General features: G+C 39.9%; 1 protein-coding gene and 1 pseudogene across 7 annotated transcripts in view; one reads left to right on the top strand and one right to left on the bottom strand.

Annotated features, from left to right (window-relative positions):
- Positions 1 to 23,307, bottom strand: part of nectin1b (nectin cell adhesion molecule 1b) — a 385,519-nt gene that overhangs the window by 97,297 nt on the left and 264,915 nt on the right. For 6 of the 7 annotated variants that reach the window (XM_088345838.1, XM_088345836.1, XM_088345840.1 and 3 more), the window contains one exon: positions 1,806 to 1,901. In XM_088345838.1, the coding sequence (XP_088201964.1) occupies positions 1,806 to 1,901 (96 nt within the window). The remainder of the gene's footprint in view (positions 1 to 1,805; positions 1,902 to 23,307) is intronic. The other variant, XM_088345835.1, reaches the window with a different exon arrangement.
- On the top strand, positions 5,929 to 6,081 carry LOC148357569 (U2 spliceosomal RNA; annotated as a pseudogene).

Below are 23,307 nucleotides of genomic sequence, written 5' to 3'. Positions count from 1 at the left end.
GGGGGCTGGAGCCCATCCCAGCCATCTCCGGGCAGTGGGCAGGGGACACCCTGAACTGGTTGCCAGCAAGTCGCAGGGCACACAGAGACGGACAACTCGCTCGCTCATTCACACCTAGGGACAATTTGGACCGGCCAATTACCCTGACATGCATGTTTTTGGAATATGCCACATATTATTGGAAAGCTTGCTCATGGTACGATTCCTCGCAAATATGGCGTGGTTACATTCACGAAAGTCCAGTGAATCTAACCGTGTAAAATATAATGCCAGCAAATTAAAAAAAACAGCCTAAACGCATTCCCGCATTGTTCAACGATCTTTCTTGTATTCGTCTGTTTGGCTTCATTAATCCCCTTTAAATTATTACTCTCCTTTAATTATTCACAATACTTCTGTTAGCCTGTGACCTTTTCATTGACAAGCCTCTTGGCCATTTGCAAGGTTTTTTTACGGCTTTTAGCCAACCTATGAGGGCCTGTTTTTTTGGGAAAAAATGTCATGACCTATTCGGCTTCAAAAATACTTGGCCAATAGTGACGGATTAAAATTTGGATTGACACATTGGTTAGCCAATGAATTCCCAATGTAAATATGTATACATTTACAGTTTGTATTGAAATCAGAGGTGAAGATAAACGAGCGCAAACCTAATCGTGATTCATTTTTCCACACCATTATTATTGCCAAATGTCATGGACAATCATGGATTTACTTATAGAAAGTGAAGTCAAACATTTACAACTATTTTACAAAGTCTAAACATTGGCCGAAGTAAAATACACAAATGTAAAGTTTTATGGGCTATGAACTAGCAATCCAAGTGACGACTTTTGGAAACGCCTAGACTGACCAATGTTTAGTTTTTTTAGATTCTGATCAAATTTACCAAGGTACTAGGTAAGGATTCAAGCTATTGCCTTACCTGTTTTCCAGCAAACATGCCCATGCTACACTCTTTTGCAGGCATTTCATTCAAAAAAAAAATCAGACAAGAATAAAAACCTTTGATTTCTGTGAGTTCCCTGACCGTTACCTTTCAAAAGAAACCAAAACCGTTCCTATTCTCCAATTTGGTTCAAGAACAGCATTCAATTTACCTTAGGAATGTCTTGGATTGAAATTTGAGGCCAATTTTACAGGAACATGGTTAATTACTGACTCTACAGTTGAATACTGTACAGATCTTATCCCGGTTGGTCTCCTCAACTTTGTGCAGGGGTCTTACGTTTACCTAAGGTGAGCAATTGTATTTTATTATCAGGGATTGGAGTTGGAATTTGCCTGTTGGTATCTTCTCCTAGCTCCAACTTGGTATTCATAAATGTGCCTGTTAACACCTTTCTTCTCAAGCTCTGTATCTGATTTTCTTTTAATAAAAGCGGGATTGCGGATCGGCTGAGTCAGATGAGGCTCGAGGCTTGTAATGATCACATCTGCCTATGGGTTGAAATTGATGTCTCTTGTGTTTGTTTCGGTAGGTTAGGTGAAAGACCTAATGTGTAGGAACCAATCACAGGGCACAGACGGACATGTATAATATTTGCTATCAATTTACCTACTAATTAAACAGAATGTATGTTGTTTGGCTCGTTTATTTTAGTACTTCACTGAACAAACGAAAAATCATTTTGATCATTTATGCATTTTCAATTTTATCCACCAGTATTCTGTAGGACATATAAGGCACACCGGGGTGTATGGTACACTTTCAAATTTGCGGCCCAATTGGGGTTTTCAGGTCTACTTTTTAGTCGGGAAAATAAAGTATTTTTGGGGAAATGAGAGAAAAGGAACAGTTTTACCTGGATGTCATCAGACGTCAAGTGTCCCTTCATGTCGCTGTTCTTTTTCTTTGGCGGCGGTGGTGCGGGTTTGTGGGCTGGAGGGAGGTCGGTCCTGTTGAGGGGAGACAGAAAGCACAAAGGCAACGTGACACCCGGGTAACGTCGGAGCAGGCTACCCGTCACGTCCCCCTCACCTCTGACGGCACTCTATAATGAGAAGGCCTGCCTGCACTTGCCTTTTTTTGCACTTTTTCCTGGGCTTTTGATAGATCTGGACTTGGCGGCTGCGTGACGGCGCCGGCCGTGCGCCCTGCCCTTTCAAAGGCTGCAGACAGACACTGTGCTAACGAGAGCGGGTTGTAATTGGACACTGAGGTGGGGGGGACAAGAATGGTAGGGAGGGTTAGAAGGTTAGAGGGAGGTGTACCAGGGGCAGGGAGAAGCGCATGTGTAAGTCAAGTCCGCCGGGTCGGTCGGGACCTGTCGCCGACCGGCCCGTGATGCCTACTTGACATGTATCGTTCCTAAAGCCGTTGGAAAATCAAACGGGAAACTTTAACCTGGGTGATGATGCCAAACCTCCTTGAATGTATTAGTCAGCTAGTATTCTTGTGCTGCAGACAGAGTGGTCATCGTGTTTTGCCTCTTTCTGTCTTCACAAGATGTTCAATGTGAGAAAATGGGCATGCCCGACCGGGCTGAGTTGAGCATTTTGTGGTTTCCTCATTGTCGGTTAAGCAGCAGCTTAAACACTGTTCTTGTCAAGATATATGAAAAATATTGCTTCCCATTTAATATCTGTGAGGTTGGATCCATCTCCCTAGGGTCGCAGGGGCACCATCTCCTGTGGTGTGTTTTGGGCAAGTACATCCTGGTGGCGCCCATCCCTCTGTAGGCCAACAATTCTTTCCACTCGGTCTCAAACCGGGGACCTTTCGCGTTTTGGGCGAATGTGCTATTCACTGCACTACAGAAACAAGTTGACATGTAAATGTCAATAAAAACGTGGGAGCTGCGAAATTGATGCAAGTAAGTGTGCAATGCCGCTCTTCCAGCATGCACAAATCAATTTTGAGAGTGTGTTGTCTTTGTCGTTTTGGATTGAACAAGGCCCAAGGAAGAGAGCCTAGCTGTGTATTTTTTCTACAGCTCTTTAAAGCCCTAGTGTGTCAATTCCCTTGAACTAATGTAGTTCAAAGTGTTGAGAAAACCCTTTTACATGGTATAAAACAAAGAAATTCATTGTCTGATTCTGTTGAGGAATCTCATAACATCACTACTTCAAAATAATTGCAACTGTATTCTAATTCCAGATTTTCGTATTTCATCTGCCAAAGAAATTTGGAAAGCTTAGGTTTCTCGTTTCAGAACATGTCATCATAGAAAATACACAGAGCACTGCATTTTAAGAAAGACCTCTTACATCTAATTTTGTCAGGTATAATTTAGTTAGTGAAAAGTTGTGGGGTTTTGGACTTTTTTTTAATTTATATGGATTAGAAAAGATTCTTCATTTTTCCCAAAGTTATAAGTAGATAGAATTACTACTCCTTCACATAATCATGACACAAGATATATCACAAGTTAATTGAAATTATTTTCAAAATAAAAGCTGGTTTTGATTGAAAAAAAAAGAACTGTATAGCCTATGATATGATGGCGTACTAATGCCATCTATTCTACGTTTATTTTTCAGTCAGCCAATATTTTTCATCCACAAACGTATGAGGCGAACCATTGCAACTTGAGTGAGTGACAAGTTTGTGAGAAAAAAAAAAGCATTTTAGCAAAAGAAAAAAAACTCCAATCAGCGAGAAGAATTGTTAACCAATCCACCAATCATGGGAGTAAGGTCAAGATTCTTGAGTGTAAGGTGGTTGTGGATTGAACAAACCTGAAAAGGACTTTGCTGCTGACCTTTCTCTCTGAATTGCTATGTTTCGATCCATGTAATTGTGTAAATTCCCTATCGATTACTGTTACACGGTCTTATTTCTATAAACACAATCGGGTTCGCTTTTTTTCTCCAAAGTGCAGGTAATCTAAAGTTATGTTTTAATTTTTTGACGGACCCGAAACATAAGAGCAGGGGTCTCAAACTCAATTTACATCAGGGGCGCAGGAAACAAGGTCTGACTGATGTTGGGCCGCATTGGGTCTTCAAAAGTAAAAACTCACCGAAAGTTACATGTAACATACACCCAATGTCGTTTAAGCTTCAGTTAAACAACCTTGACCATCCCTATTCACTTTCCAATACTCTGCGACCAATTTATCGGCTCGCTACAACGGGTCAGGTGTATCGACATTTCGTTCTTACAAAGAATGACAATACAAAGGAAATTATTATTATTATTATTATTATGATCAATGGAATCAGCTAATCTGTTGAAAGTATGTAATGTTAACGCACTGCTGTAATTCGAACCAGGAAGTAGCTAACCAATTATATTACAGGGTGAACTTACACCAATCTCAGACATTAGCGTGTACATACTAAGCGGTGCCTAACTAATTTGCAAAAATGTAGCATCCAGATCAAATTGCACGGCCCGCACTAACATTATTAAGCTTTCATATTATTGCCAGGGGCCACAATCTATCATTTTGAGGGCCAGAAATGGCCCGCAGGCGGCAAATTTTGAGACCACAGCATTAGAGCAGAAACATATCACACAGTATACCAGTGAATCTTTAGCTCCAACAAAAGACCTGCTTTGAATGGCTGGAATGAAAGTACAAATTCCCACCATTGAAATCTGGAACATTTTCTGTGCGCCAAATTGTTTCTGCTTCGCATGAGTTGTTGCTGCAGTCGCCTAACTGCAAATACCTTTGCAGCAAGACAACCGACAGTCGCTCATCACATCCTGACAAGACATCGAGTGCCGCGGCGGATAATGAAGAGGACACGCCTTATCTGCGCCATTCGCCGTCTCTCATTTGCTTTGGTTCACGTCCTTATTGAATAACATGACCTTTTCCGGCAAGGCCAAGCCGGCGTTTTAATGCGGAGAAAATTTGTGCATGAGTGCTCCACTTAACTCTTTCTTTCACGCTCATCGTTTCCGCTCTGACAAATAGCCCCTGCCGTGGCACCACTTTCAAAAATAGAGAGAAAAAAAAGAATGAGGCAGGGATTGACAGTTTTTTAAACACGGTGCATTCCATTTCAAAATATATGTTTTTGAAAAAGGGTTCTCTCCGTTCTGATCAACAAGTCAAAATGTCAAATATAAACCGGAACGGGTATACCGCATGCTCTTTAAAGTGCATTTTCAGTTTCGACCCCCCAAAAAAAAAAAATATATATATTTGGCTGAAAAAACGAAGGTATGGTGACGCCACGTCAAAAGTAATGCGAGACGTTCCCGGCTGGCTTTAACTTGGGGGATTTGGTACACGACACAGTTGGTTATTTTTCATACATTACAAGGGAAAGAAATAGATAAAGGTCAAAACAGGAGCGCTGCCAAATATATTTTTTTAAAAGTTTTTGTATGTATCTGCTTTCTATTTTTCGTAGCTTCTAGAAGACTGTGGTTAATGTTTAACACAACAGAACTAATTTGAGGAAGAAGAAGGCGGTAGGGGGGCGGTAGGAGGTTGTAGGGGGGTGGCAGTCCGAAGTCAAAGTCAGGAGTTTGAATGTAGTGCGGTTGTGAAACCGCAAAGCACTGTGTTTTTTTCAAGGTTTTGTAGTGAGTGTTGGAGTTTTAGCCAACCACAATCGTTAACGTTCGAGTTTTAAAAGCGCCAACCAATAAGAGGCAAGTTTTTATAATAGCACAAGACAATAAATGTGATTCAAAGTTTGCAAGCACCAGACTATGCCACACCCAGCGTGTGAGCTCATTGAGTGTCACGGCGGACTCAACAGAGTCACCAAACTAGAAGGAAACGAAGCTTGCACCGAAGAAGGGCGGTCGATCACTTGTTTGGACCGATTTTGGTTTTGACGAAGCTGGCGTGGAACAGAAAAAAAAGCCCGTTGCAGAAATTACTTTCGCGTAGTCGCTAGGTCCAGAGGAAACACAAGTCATTCGTACCAGCACCTTAAGAATTATCAAGGCATGTATTAAGGATTACACGTAAAAGACAAAGAGGGTTCATCTACAATTGGACTGGGAGGTAAACAAACCTAACTTTGGTTTTTTGGTTTGAACAAATTTATCGACACTAATAGGTCGACATGTAGTTGATTTTTGCAATCTGGAGATGGAATAAGAGCTTGCTCTGTCCACTCCACGCATCGGCCCGGTATTGCAGTACCTTCGGGAACGGTGCATTCACAATGATCGCAGCAAGGCTTTAAGGCTAGGACCTTAGCTTGGCCTTTTGGCTGAGAGTAAGAGTCCCGGCTCCTAGGCTTTGTAGCGTATTATGAACTGACCGATAACAGATAATGGATAATGAATAAAGAAGATAGAACAATAACCCTTAACCCCCCCCCATCAAAGCGGTTCTGAGTATGGCTGAGCTACACTGTGGCTGATTGTGGTTCCAAGATTGTCTACTATGTAGTTCTGAGTTTGATTTGGCATGGCTCTGTGGCTAGTGCATCGCTGCTTGGCTCTGTGGCTAGGACCTTGCCTCAGCCTCTTGGCTGAGAGCAAGTGTCTCGGCCTCTTGGCTTTGTAGCATATGATTACCTGGCCGATAACTGATAATGGATAATTGATAAAGAATGTAGAACAATAAACCTTGCAAAATCCCCCCCCCTCCATGAAAGCGGCGTTTGCGCCCTACACGTCGTATGAAGATAGTTCGCAAAGGCACAAAGAAATAACCAATGCTGTGACTCTAGCTAAAAATGTCTAATAGTGTCCAACCCCAAAAAATGCATTATCGATGAGAGGTAACACTTTATATTTATGCAAGTTAACAAGTAAAATGCTTCAATAAGAGTAATAAATAGTAGTAGCAGTAGTGTTAATAAGTTAGCAGGAATAGGGGGATTGAATTGATACTTGAATACATTTCGTGCACTGATAAACATGCTGCAGTAGCACATGGTAAATTATATATTACACTAATTGCAGACATGTCATGTTTACAGCCTTAAAAGTATGTGGATTATTTTGTGTGTGCAATGTTGACTTTTTTATAGTGTGTACAATTCATTTTTGTTGTTGTTTACTTTGTTTGGTGTGGATTATTTCAAGTGCGTACATTTTATCTTTTATACTGTGCAAATGTTCTTGATTTTTTTTAAGAGTTCATTTTTTTTTTTTTTTTTTTTACAAATGTTTTTTTTAATTTATGTCAGATGTTGACTTTGTTTGGTTATGAAGATATGTCAAAATGAATAATTGGAATGTTATTTTGTGATGTTTTATTTTGAAAATTCTCCAGTCCACTATTTTGATGAGCTCAAAGTGCTATCTAGTGCGTTTCACAGGTGGGTAGGTACGTCTATCGATTGAAGAATTGAAAAGTTAAAAATAATCGGAGGGTTGCTGGGGGTTTGGGGGGCACTAGTAATACACTGGGGAGCCAAGGGGGCGCCAGTCTACAAAAGATTGGGAACCTCTGGTTTAAAGATATTCATTGCATATTTCTGAAAACTTGAAGTCTTTAAAGTCAAAGTAGGAGGAACTTAGTTGTGATATTTGCATTTGGGATCTTTCAATAGTTTTACTTCTGTATCACTTTGTTGTTCCATATGGTTTCTATCAAGGGTTTTTTGAAATATACATGGGAATTTAATAAAACAAGTAATACATATAGTGTGATAATGAGATCAAATCCATTATGCACTACACACAAATACAGTACTCCTGCCCACGCAAAAAACATGAATCTAGTTCAAAGGTAAAAGCTCAATGATCGATTAATTCTGGGAAACTTCACAATCCCCCCCTCTCAACCTCAACATTTTTTCCTTAGATCTTTATAATTAACATAGGTCACCCTTTTTGACTAAAGGTATTTTAATCTGTGGAGTGGAAAATTCGAAAGCTGTGACACCATTGTGCATACAATACAAACACTGACCATTATCAGTCTCAGTCTTGACAATGCAAGGAAGAGGCCGGTTACACCTTTCACAGAGGTGCCCGCATCTTTACCGCATTCGTGCGGCACTACAGTCTAAAAATCTCATACCCAATGCGATCAAAAAAAATGAAGGAGCTGCAGGAGCTCACAGAGGTGATGCAGCGGGCTCATTAGACGACATCGTAATCTCTCTCACTTGATACAGACAAACACAAAAGCCTTGACAGCCATCTCGAAAAAAAAATAAAAATCTCATTTCCAGCCATCGTCAACGCAGCGTGACATCAAAACGCAGCAAGCGGGAGAAAAAAGCTGCCGAACACCTCCCGCGCTGACCTACATGTCGCTTCTTTTCAATAACAGCACCCAACGTTTGACACGTTTTAACATCCACCTCAGTGTCAGGATGAATTGCGAGGGGGCGCACATGTTTTTTGCAGCGATCCCAACCTACAGGGCCCTGTGATGATGACATTTCATTGGCGGTGGCAGCTCGGATGGGAGTCGTTGCTCCTCGCTCGTGTGCATGCACGCGTCCTCTCTTCGTCCTGCTTTTTCCCCTCGACCGCCATCATCGAATGTCAAATATGACAGAATGCAGAGCAAAGGGGCATCGGAGTGTGATGAAAATGTGTGGAGGTGGAGTGCACCAGCATAACAGGAGTGAGATAGGAAATAGATCCGACAACTAGAAAAAAAAATGAACGTATATTTTTTAGACTCCTCGATTTTGTGGGATGATTTTTGCATGGTTAGGACGTCTGGTATACAGGCTTAAGTCATTGAGTGCCGGTGACCAAACTATATTTCAAAATATATACAGTAGACCCTGTCGTGATTGCCTGAGTGAAGTCACCTGGGCCAATCGTTTGGCGCGCTGGAGCGCACTTCCTGATTGGCTGACGTGCTCCACTTAAGCGGTCTGCGTCCAGAGATGGACGTCCGGGTATACTCTTTGTATCCCTGAGTGTTTCTCCGGACTACAAGGTACCCACGACTCCTCTTGCCTGATTCATGCCTGCCTTCCGTTTTTGACCTGTTTCCGTTCCATGTTATGCGACCTACTCTCCCGTCCCGGCCATCGACTTACCCGCTCAGCTGTACCTTCCGTTCACCCGTCACGGAGCTGCCATTCCGCCCAAAGAGGCTGACGACCGACCAGCGCCGACATCCCAAGCCAGCTCCGACAACTCTTTCAAATAAAAGCACTTTTGAAACTAACGCTATTGGATCCGAGAGTCCGTTCTGGTTCATGACAGACCCACTGCATATGGTGTCGACATCTTAAGATGCATTACAACATTTTCACTTTACAGTGAGGAATAAGATGTTTTTACAGCCCCTCTTAATGGCTTGTCCATTAGAGCATCCCCGCTTTACAACATTTTCACTTTTCAGTATGAAATAAAAACAGTTTTCTACCCCTCTCTTTTCTACGGCCTTTACCCCATTATACAACATTTTTGCATTACGTGTGGGATAAGATGTTTTATCCGTCCCTCTTTATGACATCTTGACCAGTATAGAACATAAACAACCAAATATTTTTCGTGCCCAAAAACCTGTGTGTTTTTGTGAATGACTAGTTATATCTCTAAGATGCCTGTCTGCTATAGATACATGTCGTATAAAGTGCTCGTCTGCAGATTGAAAATGCCTAAATGCTATTTGCTGAAACATTCAGACAATGAGATTCATTATCACGATTCAGTCACTTGCCCGCTAATTGCCCTCACCTGCGCTCACTCTTTCAGCCCCAGCTGCCACTCGTTTCCTAATTATCCCTCTCCCTATTTAAGCACTTCATTCTTGGTCAGCGTTTGTCAGTCTGTCAGTGAACCTCCACACATGAAAGGCATGCACTTTTTTGGTGCCGTTTTGATTCCGACCTGTTCCTGCATCCTGCCTGTTTCTGTCTGTCTGTTTACTGTATCGATCCCCTGTCCCTGGCTTCCCGATCACCTCCAGTTACCTGATTTACCTCCGATCCCCGACCACGCTTCGTTCTCCTGTCCAGGCTACCCGACTTGCCACCAATCGCCCACCGGCCGCGAGCGCTAGATCGCTGTCTTTTCCTCTCGCCCTGACTTCCCTGATCCCTTAATAAAGCATTGTGTGAAACGTTACGCATTTGGGTCCACTGCTTGTTCCGGTTGTAACATTCATGTCATTCAGTTCAGAATCTCTGGCCATCATAAATATTTTGCAAGTTGGTGCGAAACAATGCTGTATTTTTTGTACTGTGTATATTCCAAGGCTTGCAGTGATCCTAACGGGTTGAAGCAAATATGTGAAAACCATGTGACAACTATCAAGGAATAAGAAAAAGGTATATGAATGTTTATCCTCGCTAAGTTGGATGCCCGCAACCAATAAACAAAATATGAGGTGGCGATAAAAGCAAGGATATCTTCCAATGGCATGACACTCTTTAAGGGTATGATTTTAGCAATGCTATTTATATGGAAATCAATACGCCAAATATTTCAAAACAAGCTTCCCTCCTGCAATTGAAGAGCTACAATATGCTAACTACCTTAACGTCGCTCTGCACATACGCAACAAAAAGTCCGACTTGGGCTTGTTTGGGTAAACCTGCGCAAAGTGTGGGAACAATCTCACGTGGGGGACTAATAAGCGATGTTGTCGGATTAAAAAGTCATCAGTTTCAATTTGTACGCCTAGGCGCCACCAAAGGCTTCAAAGCGGCAGCTGTCGGTAGTCACCCGGGGGGACGTTTGCCTTGCAGCTGCCTAAAGGACGTCCCACCCTGGGAAGTCAGGGTACATTAGGACTCAATCTACGTGTTTTCCAGATCACTAGTTTGTGAAAACAACCCTGACAGAGGGCAAATTTCAAACCGCTTATCGTCAGTAGGGTCGCGGGAGTGCTCCCAGCTATCTTCGGGCAGTGGGCAGGGGACACCCTGAACTGGTTGCCAGCCAGTCGCAGGGCACACAGGGACAGACAATTCACCTGCTCATTCACACCTAGGGACAATTTGGACCGGCCAATTAACCTGAAATGCATGTTTTGGGAATGTGGGAGGAAAAACCGGAGTGCCCGGAGGAAACCCACGCAAGCACGGGGAAAATATGCAAACTCCACACAGGTGGTTTGATCTCATGACCTCAGAACTCTGCCGCACACGCGCTAACCACTGCGCCGTGCTGCCACCCCTACAGATTGTTACTTGAAACCAAGCGCTGCCACTGTGTGGTGTGGAGCTATACTACAGTTGAAATTATTTATTTTTAAGTAATTTTTCGTGCAGGGGTCACTAACATTTATTTTTAGGCTGACAGCTACTTCTTGACACTGATTGGCAAGAAAGGGTACCATTTTGATAAACAGTATTTTTCTAAAGTAATAACAGTATGTTGTTACTCTGTTATTACGAGGTTGTTATTATTAAAAGTTCAGGAAAAAATAAATGGAAACAAGGGATGTTTTTTCTTATACTGTATATTTACCGGAATAAGCGCTTTCTGCCAAATTTATCTTTTCTTCTCACACATTCAAAAAAAACCTTTGCTTTTTTAAAAATGTCCACTCCTCTGAAATACATAAGAAGGACAATGATTCGTAAAAGTCTAAAAATATTACACTTAACTGCCGCTTAAAAGTTGATTAAAATAAGGAAATCTCCTAGGAAAATCATCAATACTGTTTACATTTTAAGGTCGAATTCATTTTAATTCTTACGGTGACTCTCCTCCCTTCTCGGCATTTAACAACTGATCAAATCTACCAGCTCAAGTCATGTCAAACTAAAGGTAAATACAATTTCCCTTTTCCTTTATTAATTATGTCATTTAATCATAACCTCATATATCTAATCTAAATCTTATCTATCTAATGTCCCTTTTCCACTAAATGGTTCTGGCCTTCCTCGCCATGCCTCACCTCACTTTTTTGGCTGTCCATTATGAAAAAGTAACCGGTTCTTAGTCCCTAGGACAGGGGTCAGTAACCTTTTTGACCCAAAGAGCCATAAAAGCAAAACATGTTTTAAAAAGAAATTCAGAGAGCCACATCATATATTTTCAGACAAAATTGAAAAAACTGCCAAACATGCTCTCTAGACAAAAGCTAATTCTTCAGACCATTTTATTTCACTGTGTGTCATTTGATGATTTAATAAAATGTATGAAATGATAATAATGCCAAATCCTGTGTCCCAAATCAGTGTAAATATGCCATTTACAATTTGTCTTCCACCTTCAGTTAAGAGTGTTGTGGCAATTTTTTTCCATTAAATTTGTCCTTAATAACAGTTTCAAAACAATGTGCATGCAAAGTTCTTTTGTAAAAATGTCACAAATTACTGCAAATGATAAGCATATCGTCATATTCACTTTCGGTGTAGACTGCACTGAGCGAGAGAGAGAGAGAAGGAAGTGCCTTACGCTGTGTGCAGGGATCCGCCCACCTGTACTGCTCACCCAATCAAAGTCGCTTGCCAGGGTTTTTATTTATCATTTAAATGGTTTCTTAGGGCCCGGTCACACAGCCGTTTGCGGCTGAATCACGGCCAGAAATTTCTGCCTGTGAGGCGGACGCTATTGGACGCTTTGAGATCGCCATACAGACGAGATACAGCAGTGCTTAACACGCGGTCGGAAATTCACGCGCGGTTGGCAGCGCGAGAAAGTTTTGCGCTGCTCAATACTTTAGAGCACGGGTACACAGCCTTACACGGGCGTATCGAGGCTGAATCACGGCTAGAAATTTCTGGCCGTGAAGTAGACGCTGTCGCGGTCGGAAATTCACACGCGGTTGGCCGCGCGAAAAAGTTTTGAGCTCCTCAAAACTTTGAGCACGTGTTAACCGCGGGTGGCACACGAGGTAATGACGCGGAAATTACGCGGAACGACGTGCTCTGGGCGCGGCCAGGGCGTGGTTACCCATGGGTAGGACGGGAAATTTCAGCGGGTAATCGTGGGTGGAGCATGGTCATAGCATGTTCTGCGCCTGTATCGCGGTGTTATTACGTGAAGTTAGCGTGTTACGCGTGTGACGGTCAACGCCTTTCTCCGCGTATATACAGCGCGATTTGCCGAGCACACGTCAGTTGTGCTAAGGGGTGGACATGGATCACCGTCACCGTAGTGACCTCGTCTTAATCCATTTTTATTTCTTGACATTTCTTTTCATTTCATAACAAGATAATAAAATAAAAATGAAAAACTATTACAATAATAACTGGCTTCTTCTGTGCCATAGCTTGAAATCTTGATCTTCAAGGGACTGTGTCTTGAGCGGTTATGATTTCTACAGCCCGGTGTTATGCCGAGAAATGCATCCCTGCCGAGATTTGCATCCCCTCGCTACTACAACCACTTTTACCTGGTTTTATCTCACTTTTAGGGAATGTAATGGCGAACATATAACCAAATCCACTTCGTCTTGCATTTGTTGGGAATGTAATACAACATAAACCATTCCGTCTTTGTTTTTGTTGTGAACGTAATCGAACGGTAATGCACACCGTATATAAATCACTTTTGAGAACTGTTATGCACTCTACCGTAAAGCTTATTATGCAGAAATAAGCTTTATGGTAGAGTGCATAACAGTTTCAATACGAGCGATTTGAATAGAAAAAGGCAGAATAAACACGTTACGTGATCAAAAGTGATTTGTATTCGGCGTGCATTACCGTTCGATTACATTCACAACAAATACAAAGACGGAATGGTTTAAGTTGTATTACATTCCCAACAAATGCAAGACGAAGTGGTTTTGGTTATATGTTCGCCATTAAATTCCCTAAAAGTGATATAAAAGTGAGATAAAACGAGGTAAAAGTGGTTGTAGTAGCGAGGGGATGCAAATCTCGGCAAGGATGCATTTCTCGGCATTACGCCGGCTCGGCAGCTTTTATTCCCGTGGTCCACACGAGAAAATGACGGTGAAATGATGCGATGAGGAAGCGGAACAGTCGCCGGCGTCTGTTTTGCGGGCATACCACCGATGAACAGCGGGTTGGCCAATTTTGCGCATTTTCCATCGCGGGCAACCACGGGCAAAAAAAACCCGCAAAATTTTACCCGCGATACAGACGCAAACGACTGTGTGACCGGGCCCTTATCGAACTTCTACATTAAGTTGCTTTGGCTTTATATGGACCAACATCGGGATGAAATCACTTGACTTTGGAACGCGAGAGATATGCAATAGTTACATTTTATTTCGGAGCCATATGTACTCATGAAAAGAGCCATATATGGCTCCCGAGCCATACGTTCCCTACCCCTGCCCTATGAGTACTATTTTAGGTACCCTCAGTGTTGAGGTTCTGTAGCACAGAACGGGGAATTAAAATTAACATGTGCGAAACTTCCGACCACTGTTCGGTTTAGCATTGCAGTCACTTCTGACAACTGATTGGTCAGTGACGGATCTTCTCCGAGTCTGGACCAGCAAGTGTCTGCCTGTGCATTACCTGAACAAAAAAACATTTTTCTCGTAAACATGTTTCGTGCTCAGTTGGTAGAATCCAGCGGGAGCTCAACCGAACAAAATTAAAGTGGTTCGAAAAAGCAAGAGGCTAAGCTAGCGTGTTAGCAATTAGCTAACATTTTGCATTGCGTGTTCAGTGCTAAACGATAAGAAAAAAACAATAGCCAAGTATGTCTTTGTCAATGAATGTTTGTCAGATGTTTCATTCATATATCTAAATTGTATTTGTTGCGATGCACTATTATTTATTTTCAGTTGCCATTAAATCAAATTTTATGATGAGATTACTGGTCTTACTGGTGTGTCCTAGACGCATCATTTTTGCTGGGGACGCATTGGGTCAAATCAACGTGCGTCCCCGGGACGCAACGTTTTTTATACCAAATTGTCATTATTACCCTATTACTTTTTTTTTTAACAAAGATATACCGCACTCCAAACTTTTCGTCAGGCAGATCCGCCATTCGCCATTGTTGTTTTGGTCTCGCGCCGATCTCGGCAAACAAGATCTCGTTGCTTCTAGATGACGTCATTGTTGTGGCGGTTGTCGATTGAAAGAGAAGTATGCCTCCGAAAAAACAGTTGGTATTAGGTGCAAATCAACAAAAAATTGGTAATTTCTTCAGTGTCGGTAATAAGTCCAAACATAACACAGAAAGTGGTAACAACGGCAAACGGCGGAGAAATTCTTCAGAAAACCGCGAAGGCAAGGACAACGAGTGTTTTGAAGCGAACGGTTCGACGAAAGAAAATAAACAAAAGAATACTAGCAAGAAAAGGACTTTTCTGCCAAAATTGACTAGATTATATTCCTGCTTACGCTATGAGGAGGATGATAATGGATTGGACTTTGAGAAGGCATTACAACTATGGCGGGACAGCAAACCACAAAGAATACATGAACTGAAAAATTTGAAGTGATAACTGCTTTGTATTACCGATTAACTGTCATGATTAAAACTGCATGAATATATAAATATTTCAGCAATATCATTTTGTATAGTGTACAATATTGTGAACTGAAAAATCTGAAGTGATAACTGCTTTGTAGTACCAATTGACTGTGATGATTAAAACTGAATGCAAATATAGATTAATATAATTATTTCAGCAATAATATTTTGTATAATTTACAATATTGTTGTGAACTGAAAATTCTTGAAGTGATAACTGATGTGTATTACCAAAAAACTGATTAAAATTAAATGAATACATAGATTCATATTATATATTTTTTTCGCCGATTTACAATTTCAACCGCGATAACACTAAATTTTGGGGACCCATAGATCTTTGTTAGGACCCATAGATTTTTGAGCATGCGAATCCCTGGGACCCATCACTTTTCACAGGTAAAATGAACACTGCCTCACATATAAAACAAGTCAATTTAAAATCGGTCCTTCCATTTAAAAAAAATATAAAGAGGATGTGATTGCTTCTAATAAGATGCCATTTGCTAGAGTACCATGACAATATAGCAGGGTTTTTTTAACCTCTTTGAGCCAAATGACACCTTATTGTGAAAGGATATCAAGGCACACTGTACAAATGTTTACAAATTCATTCCTGACACATTTTTTAAATTTTAAGCTATACAGTCACGTACAATTAATGTGTATACAGTTCCCCATTTTGTTTTGGTTCACATTTTTACTCAAATTTTGGATTTTATGATTTTTTTAACCTTTTTTTTCATGTTTCACAAATTGTATCTTGTTTTTTTTTTAGAAAAATAACAAAAAATGTAAAAGTAGAAAAAAACTGCCATGGGGACAAACCTTTTTTTTTCTCTATATTCAAGTTTTTTTAGGCTATTTCAGTAAATTAGGAAAAACTATACAGCAAAAGTATGTGCTACATCTTAGATTTGATCACTTTTGCAAGAGGAATCTTATTTTCTTACACGTGACATTTTTATCTCGTCTTTCTATAAAAATATTTGTCCACGTAACCAAACTTGCATTATTTTGACCAAAACGGCTTTGGTAGGCCTTAAAAGCGTATACGTGTATTGAACGAAAATGAGTACTTTATTAATAATACAATTCAGTTGTGACGTAATATACATAACATATTAAAACCTGTGTGATCAGTTAACTACTTTCACACCCTACTTTTGCATATTAAAATGTGGATTTTTTTGGTGAATTTCATATCTTACATCGTTGCTGAACATCTTGTTTGGCAATGGAGTTACTGAATGGTGATGACATTCTGTCATTGTTCCAGTCTTTGACACCACGCAATATCCGAAGAATCATACATCTTTGCATCCTTACCTCTGTGTGGTATGCACCTTCTTAGATTTTTACTATTCTACTTTTGTGTGAACATAACATATTAATACATTTGTTTAAATACAAGTGCTTCCTATGTTTTTTGTCATTCTGTTTTTTTAAAGCTTCTGGTAGTTAAATTGCTAAAGCCGACATATGAAAGCATTACAAAAACATGTCTCTTAAGTTAATGTTTATTTATACGGCAAAAATTGATTAATGGCATTGAGGGCCATCCCAAGACTGCATTAGGTCCATTTTAGGATCAGAATCACCTTTGTTATCATTGGATTGCTCCAACAAAATTGCACTCCATTTTAAAAATATACAAAATAAAGACTAATAAATACGAAAATACAAAGTGTCCAACGCTAATATAAAGTATGCACATCTGAAACAAAAAAATCTACACAACCGGGATAATGCATTTAAAACTATCAAGTCAACCGGACAACTCGAATATCTTACAATTGCACAAAGTTATGGAAATTAAGTCAAGTTTGAATAAAGCAAACGGTGGTGGTCTACTAGTGATCCCAAGAGCCAAGAAGAGATCCGCAGGTTTGAGAGCATCCTCCATCCGGGCCCCGGTGCTGTGGAATGTTCTTCCCCCTGAGATTTGATATGCAACCTCAGTGTAAATGTTTAAATCTAGGCTTAAAACACACTTCTACTCTATAGCATATAAATAACTTATGCTTCATGTTGATAATATGTGTATCATTTGCCCTCATGTAGGTTTTAGATGAGGGGATGGTGTCATAATAGTCTGTAATAATAGTTTGCAATAGTCTTTGATCTGTGCAGCCCTTTCAGACTCTTTGTGATTATGGGCTATACAAATAAACATGACTTTAAAAACAGTTAACAGTACAAAAATAAAGCAAAATTACTTATGCAAAAAATAATTACTGCCCAAACTGTTTAAGTACCAAAACACACCATTCAGAGTACCATAAAAATAGTCAAGAACATCTAAAAAATGTCATCTTGCTTAGAAAATAAATTAATACAGTTAATAAAAAATCCTAACAAACATACAGTGGCTTGCAAAACTATTTGGCCCCCTTGAACTTTGTGACCTTTGCCACATTTCAGGCTCAAACATCAATATATAAAACTGTAATTTGTTATGAAGCATCAACAATAAGTGGGACACAATCTTGAAGTGGAACACACTTTATTGGAGATTTTAAACTTTTTTAACAAATAAAGAAACAAAAAGTGGGTGTGCAAAAATATTCAATCCAATTGAGTTAATATTTTGTAGCCCCACCTTTTGCTGCGATTACAGCTCCATGTCGCTTGGGGTATATCTCTACCAGTTTTGCACATCGAGAAACTGATATTTTTGCCCATTCGTCATTGTATAACAGCTTGAGCTCAGTGAGGTTGGATGGAAAGCGTTTGTGAAAAGCAGTTTTCAGTTTTTTTCCACAGATTATCAATTGGATTGAGGTCTGGACTTTGACTTGGCCATTCTAACACCTTGGTATGGTTTTTAGTGAACCATTTCATTGTAGCTTTTGCTTTATCTTTTGAATCATTGTCTTGTTTGAAGACAAATCTCCATCCCAGTCTCAGGTCTTTTGTGGACTCTATCAGGTTTTCTTCCAGAATGGTCCTGTATTTGGCTCCATCCATCTTCCCATTCATTTTAACCATCTTCCCTGTCCCTAATGAAGAAAAGGAGGCCCACCACCATGTTTGACTGTGGGGATGGTGTGTTGAGGGTGATGAGCTGTGCTGCTTTTACGCCAAACATAACGTAATGAATTGTTGCCAAAAAGTTTGATTTTGGTCTCATCTGACCAGAGTACCTTCTTCTACATGATTGGTGTGTCTCCCAGGTGGCTTGTGGCAAACTTTAAACAACATTTTTTATGGATATCTTTAAGAAATGGTTTCCTTCTTTCCACTCTTCCTTAAAGGCCAACGTTGTGCAGTGTACGACTGATTGTTGTCCTATGGACAGATTCTCCCACCTCAGCTGTAGAGCTCTGCAGTTCATCTAAAGTGATCATTGGTCTCTTTGCTGCATCTCTGATCAGTGTTCTCTTTGTATGAGCTGAAGGTTTAAGGGGACGGTCCGATCTTGTTAGATTGGTGGTCTGATACTCCTTCCATTTCAATATTATTGCTTTCACAGTACTCTTTGGGATGTTTAAAGCTTGGGAAATCCTTTTGTATCCAAATCCAGCTTTAAACTTCTCCACAACAGTATCTCGGACCAGCCTGGTGTGTTCCTTGTTCTTCATGATGCTCTCTGCGCTTTAAACAGACCTCTGAGACTATCACAGTGCAGGTGCATTTATACAGAGACTCGATTACACACAGGTGGATTCCCTTTATTATCGTTAATCATTTAGATCAACATTGAATCATTCAGAGATCCTCACTGAACCTCTGGACAGAGTTTGCTCCACTGAAAGTAAATGGGCTGAATAATTTTGCACACAAACTTTTTCATTGTTTATTTGTAAAAAAGTTAAAAATATCCAATAAAGTGTTTTCCACTTCATAATTGTGTCCCACATATTGTTGATGCTTCACAAGAAATTACAGTTTTATACATTGACGTTTGAAGTCTGAAATGTGGCAAAAGGTCACAAAGTTTAAGGGGGCCAAATAGTTTCGCAAGCCACTGTGTGCATTTATAACCACACTTCCCTAATGTAATTTGATTTCATGGCCCTAGAGATACATTAGGAATTACATTACATATATTGTTTTCTACCTGTTTCATACGGACGTTTTTGGATCACTTTAACTTATGTACGGCATATATTTGACACCTCAAAATATTTGTGGTCACAAGTTAGGATAGAAAATAAGCCAATTTGATGCAGTGTAGGTCGCAAATTTTATCATGTGGTATAACTGTAATGAAAAAGACTCGGAGAAGTACGGCGGGGCCAGGTGAGGAAGGCCGGAAACCATGTGGTGGAAAAAGGGGCCAAATACTACTACTTTCAAAATCCCGAATTGTGTTTGTTTTTTTGTGTGATCATATGTGACTTATTGGCTCGGAATCGGCTGAACCGATTTTCGTGAAAACTTCTGAGAGTGTCTTTAAGTAGGTTTTTTTGTAAAGCCACCCCCAATAAAGATACCAACAAACTGATTAACATCTGTATTGGTGTAAAAGCGTCTTTGGAGCTGCATACGGCTCCCTATTTGCTCCCTGGTTCTTTTTTTAACAAACCAGGGCCACATCAACATTGCACAACTAGAATGCCAGGCAATGTCAAGACCAGTCGTGCTAAACCCAGCAACGCTTGGCCGTTACGCTTGTTACACATGAGTAGTGCTTATTTTATGTTTTTTTTTTTTTTTTTTTTTGGGGGGGGGGGGGTATCTGTAGCTATTATTGATTATTGATTTATTATTATGGTTATTGATTTCTAACCCCTCTTGGATGGCGATTTCAGTTTGGGATCCCCACTTCAGAACAAATCCATGTCATATTTTGTCTTCTACTGTATTAGCCACCTTGGGGTGATTGAGAATAACTTTCTGCCTTGTTGTCTCCAGCCTGACTTTGCAGGATTCTGTGACACTGTGTGAACATGCACATAATTGCTTCAATGTGCTTTCAAGGATGCTTCCAAGCTTTTCACAACAGGTTTCAGGTCACCAGGGGATGATAGCCCCACCATTAGCCTTTGTCCCAGTATCCCCGTAGAAGTTAAAGCTTCAATGCACACCGTCAACTGGGAAAAACTGGGGTCTTCTTTTTCACAGTAGGGTTGAAAATGGTCCCTTAGAAGCTGACCATATTTTCCTGGGACCTTTTGACATCATGAGGAGTTGACTGTCGTACTTTTTTTACATTATTTCGGATCAAAACATCGCTCTGCTTCTTGTGACACAGCTGCAACAGACACGTGCTGGGTTTTCCTTTTTGTGCTCTGGTGTTGCATTTTCAAAGTATTTTTCTGCAACTGAGAAGAGCAAGCAACTTCTAAGTAGCAATGCAACCTTGTTTATCAGTCTTAATATGTTAAGGTATCGTTCAGTATTCGCCTCTAAAACATAATTTCAGCTAAAATGCATACATTCGTTAGATTAGAATTTTAAAACATTATTCAAGATCCACCATGAAAAAACTATTGTGTACCCGTTACATTCATGGGATTACAGTGTTCCCTTGAGTTTCACGGTTAATCTTCTCCATAACCACCCATTTGTAATAACCTTCCAATGAAGTAAGAACTATGTATTATAGCATACAACATGGAATCTGTTTACTTGTGCGCATTACCACATTCATTGGGTTTCTCTCATCTGGGATATTTTGATGCACAAAAACCTATGGGACTTCTAGTACTGTATTGAGACAAATGATCCTCGCAAATTTCGGCCAATGCCTCATGTGTATCGGTTGACTTCTTTTAGACATATTTTATTTCCTGCCTCCCACGGTGCAAATGCCACATTTGTATCCATCATTATTTAGTGTAACTATGCTTCTGGCAAACCATGTATAAGCACATTGTAAACACACAGGACACAGCAATGCAGTGCATGTTTAATTTGATGGTGGTATTATTGTTATTATCCTTTAATTCATCTCAAAAGTTGAATGTCAAAAACATATTTAGTTTCGTAATGACATTTGTTGTGCTTTTCTCCCTCATGTGATTGTTACGAACAGCATGTATGAGGGGTTGTTGTTTTTGTTTTTTTTTTACTAGAAAACAGTTCTCCGTATGGTTGAGTGTACATGTGCTTTTGAATAGAATGCAAAATTCCGCGATGTACAATAAAAAAAAAAAAAAAACGGAAAAAATGAAAAGAAAAAAAAAGAGAGAGATGTTCCGAACCCCATTACTCTTAATGAGACATTATGATTCATATTATTGCACTCAATTATCCAGCAAAATTAATCAGTTTCTATCCATCTCATGAAGTGACCATTTTGCCAATTACTCTTGTCTGAAAATTAAATCATAGCTACTTAAGTCGCAATCTATCATGCCCAATCTGAAAATCCAAGTGATATTATGATGGGATCAAAGTTTAACAGGAAAAAAAGTTAAAACTGAGAATTGTTGATTTAAAAAATACGTAATTTTACCATTTTTAGTTGGGAGAATATTTGAAAAAAACAAAAACAAATGTATGTCAGATTCATCAAAGGTTGTTATAATCACAGCTAGGCTTTCTTTTATCTGAAAGCCAACATAAGGAACTGTACCTTTTTTCCGGACCATGAGGTGCACCTAAAAAAATCTAAATTCACCCAAAATTGTAAAACCGTTGCCTAATAAGGTGCACCTAATAGGTCTAGAATACCGATCATGAAAATTTGACATTCAATGTTACATACAGCAACCATTAATAAATGAGTACAGAGATTGCTCTGTTTCTGCGGTTAATGGGGACCAGAACCATTCCAGAAAAGTGAAAAAAAAACGCTATGTAGTGTCAGACTTGATTTTGGGGGGCGCGGCCTTCAATAGAGCTGACTTGCCGACTGAGAGAGAGAGCGTGCGTAAACAAGAGAGAGTGAGTGGGAGACAGAGAGAAAGACAAGGAGAGAGAGTAAGAGAGAACAAATAGAAAACAGTTTGATTATAAATTTCTTTTTTTTTTTTGCCGCACCTTCATTAAAGCGGGCATATCGAATTACCAACTGAGAGAGAAAGAGAGAGAGAGAGAGAGAGAGAGAGAGAGAAAGAGAGAGAGAGAGAGGGAGAGAGAGAGAGAAGAAAAAGCAAGTGGGGGGTAAACAGTAATTTTTAAAAATGATGAAATGTTTGTTTTTTTGGGTGCATCTTGGTTAAAGCCTTACTGACTGAGAGATTGACAGAGAGACAGAGACAGAGAGCGATACAGAGACAATGAGAGAGAAATAGAGAGAGAAAGAGAGGGGGGAGAGTAGGGGGTAAACACTATTTTTTTTTAGAATTAGGCGATGTTGTTTGTTTTTTGGGGCGCATCTTGATTAAAGTCTTACCTATTGAGAGATAGACAGAAACAAAGAGAAAGAAGGAGAGAGGTAGGAAGAGAGAAAGAGAGAGAGAGAGAGAGAAAGAGAGAGAGAGATAAATAGAGAGATAAATAGAGAGAGAAATAGAGAGAGAAAGCATAGGGTTCGGCACGACAAAGGAAAAGGGAAACAAACTCTTCTGACCAATATTTGGAGATTAAGAAAGGAAAGAAAAGCACGTGTCACAATACAATGTGAAAGATGCTATGATATGAATTTGCCAGTCAGTATCCGAGTTCCCAAGGGGTGCTGGCCAATCGTCTTAAATCCCGGCTGTCCAAAATGTTTTTGTAATCCTTTTTTTTATTTTTATTTTTCATAATTTAATGACAAATGAGTTAACCAGTGACAACTGAAGGGAGAAGTAGCGAGGATTTAGAAGTGAAACCAGATTTCATTATATTTATTTTCAAGGAAATTTCATAGGGCACCGTTTTCCTTTTTTTGACTCACTGTTTCTTATTTTTTTTTAATTTTTGTATGCAATTCTAGCTCTTACAGCAGTATTAATTTTATGAGCCTTATATTGTGCCACGTATGAAAAAAAAAACATTTCAAAAGGCACTATTTTTGACGGTGCGCGTTTTATTCCGTAAAGTATGCTAATTATTGAATCCTAAATATTCTATTGTCATGTGTTTGCATTGTCAAGTGGATGCAACCAACGTTTTTCTCGGCAGCCCCTTTTCGCTTTCTGTTTTTCTCAATTATATACTAAATATTTTAATCTTGAAATATTTGTAAACTTGTGTTTGGAAGACAAAAGGAAAAAAATGAGTAA

This window comes from Urocampus carinirostris, chromosome 10 (genome assembly GCF_059441175.1).
Source record: "Urocampus carinirostris isolate Australia breed hairy pipefish chromosome 10, RoL_Ucar_1.0, whole genome shotgun sequence".
NCBI lineage: Eukaryota > Metazoa > Chordata > Actinopteri > Syngnathiformes > Syngnathidae > Urocampus > Urocampus carinirostris.
The sequence above is the reverse complement of the archived record's forward strand: the minus strand, read 5'-3'. Positions and strand labels throughout refer to the sequence as shown.